General features: G+C 51.9%; 1 protein-coding gene across 1 annotated transcript; it reads left to right on the top strand.

Moving 5' to 3' along the window:
- Positions 1–593: 593 nt before the first annotated feature.
- Positions 594–1,011, top strand: Pmar_PMAR022800 (hypothetical protein; the record flags this gene model as incomplete). Its single annotated transcript, XM_002781251.1, has 1 exon — positions 594–1,011. A coding segment is annotated over one exon (418 nt), but the record flags the coding sequence as incomplete, so codon positions are not given.
- Positions 1,012–1,022: the final 11 nt, after the last annotated feature.

The following is a 1,022-nucleotide window of genomic DNA, read 5'->3' as shown; positions in this document are numbered from 1 at the left end:
CGTACGCAAGACTCTCGACAAGCTCAAGTTGCATGCTATTGGCCCGGGATGGGCACCGATCTCCTCAATCACGAGAAGACATGCCCTAGATGTACTCAGGTCAAGGCAACGGTACCTCGAGCCCCTTAGGAGTTATGCCTATCGGCAAACCCTGGGACTTAATTGCTATCGACCACTTGAAGGTGCCCCCCAATGACGATAATATTCGTTCACTATTGGTTGTCCAAGATTATTTCACACGGTGGGCTACGGCCATACCGGTGAAGTCCGAGGATACCACAGAAGTGGTTAAAGCCCTGTTAGGTCTTTTTAGCATCTTCGGGCCCCCTGGTCGTGTGCATAGTGACCAAGGCCCTGCGTTTGAGTCGAATGCCCTTAGGATTGTCCTTGAGCGTTTAGGAGTTGAGAAAAGCCATACCACACCGTATCACCCCTCGGGTGACGGCTTGGTTGAGCGCTTTAACCGATCACTGATTGGCCTCCTCCGTACTCATGTGACCGACTCTCACCAATGGCCTATGTATCTTCCTTCTTTATTGTGGCACTACAACAGTTCTGTCCACTCAGCGACTAGGTTCGCCCCGTTCACATTAATGTTCGGTCGTGAACCAAAGTCTGTCTTTTTGCCATCGTTGCAGGCCCTTGATCAGCTCTCATTCGACCCATTCGGGTATAACGAGTACGTCAAGGCCCTCTCGATCCACCTTGAGGATCTTGTTGACCTCGCCCACGCCTCCGCCTCTGCTGCAGCCCAAGCTTACTACGACAAGAAGGCCACTGCTCGTCAATTCTATGTTGGACAACGTGTACTAGTACGACGTCTTGGCCCTCAAACCGGAAATAAGCTTGAACCTAAGTGGAGCCCTGGTTGGTTTGTGGTTGGTCAGATGCCTGGCCAAGAGAATAAGGTTCTCAAGCTCAAGCACCAAGAGACGCTTCAAGTTCGTGTTCTGTCAGCTGATTATGTCGCTATCGACCCCCTTCAGCCCGACGCCGTTCCTGACGCCCTTGGTATTATGCGA

The sequence above is a fragment of the Perkinsus marinus genome (assembly GCF_000006405.1).
Source record: "Perkinsus marinus ATCC 50983 genomic scaffold scf_1104296943130, whole genome shotgun sequence".
Taxonomy (NCBI): domain Eukaryota; phylum Perkinsozoa; order Perkinsida; family Perkinsidae; genus Perkinsus; species Perkinsus marinus.
The sequence above is the reverse complement of the archived record's forward strand: the minus strand, read 5'-3'. Positions and strand labels throughout refer to the sequence as shown.